Raw genomic sequence first — 688 nt, 5'->3', positions numbered from 1 at the left:
AGGGGGCAGGGGCCGCGCACGCGAGGCCCGGCGGCCGCCGCCGCGCCCTCGGGCTCCGACTCCGGCTCCGGCTCGGGCTCGCCATGGCTGCGGCGGCGCCGTGAGGAGGAGTCCGCGTCCTCCGTGGCGGCGGCGGCGGCCGGCTCCAGGCCGGGTTTTGGCGCCGCCCGCCTGCTGCCTCCTGGCGGCTCCTGAACTCCAGCCCCCTCTCTATCAGCCTCTCACTCCGTCTCAATATGTCTCAAGATGGCGGCCAATGTGGGATCGATGTTTCAATATTGGAAGCGCTTTGATTTACAGCAGCTGCAGGTCAGGCTTCTCCTCGCTCGGCCTCTCGCCCGGGGGTGGGGGCTGCGGGCGGTCGCGGCCTCCCCCGGGGCCCCGGGCTGCCCGGCCGCCGGGGGGCCGCGGCGGAGGGGAGGAGGGGGGTGCCGGGGAAAGCGGGGCCGAGTCGGGGATAAGTCCCTCTCGCTCCCCGGCCCCCATTGATAACTCGCTTGATCAGAAATTGATCCTCTTTGTTCAATTCATCGATCAGCCCAAGATGGCGCCGGGAGCCGCCGCCGCCACCGCTGCCCCCGGTGTCGGCCCCCACCCCGGGCGCCCCCCCGGCCCTGCGCCGCCGCCGCCACCGCCGCCGCCGCCGCCGCGGGACCGGGGAGGGGGCGGCCCCGGCGGTCCGCGGGGT

The 688-nt window shown here is 74.7% G+C and overlaps 1 protein-coding gene across 1 annotated transcript in view; it reads left to right on the top strand.

The window, feature by feature from the left end:
• The first annotated feature begins 246 nt into the window (after positions 1–246).
• The window catches only part of CUX1 (cut like homeobox 1), a 359,467-nt gene continuing 359,025 nt past the window's right edge, over positions 247–688 (top strand). The window contains 1 exon segment of the mRNA XM_007468893.1: positions 247–309. Coding sequence (XP_007468955.1) covers positions 247–309 — 63 coding nt within the window.

Source organism: Lipotes vexillifer, unplaced genomic scaffold (assembly GCF_000442215.2).
Source record: "Lipotes vexillifer unplaced genomic scaffold, Lipotes_vexillifer_v1.1 scaffold12, whole genome shotgun sequence".
Lineage (NCBI taxonomy): Eukaryota > Metazoa > Chordata > Mammalia > Artiodactyla > Lipotidae > Lipotes > Lipotes vexillifer.
This window is presented reverse-complemented; position numbering and strand designations above follow the sequence as displayed.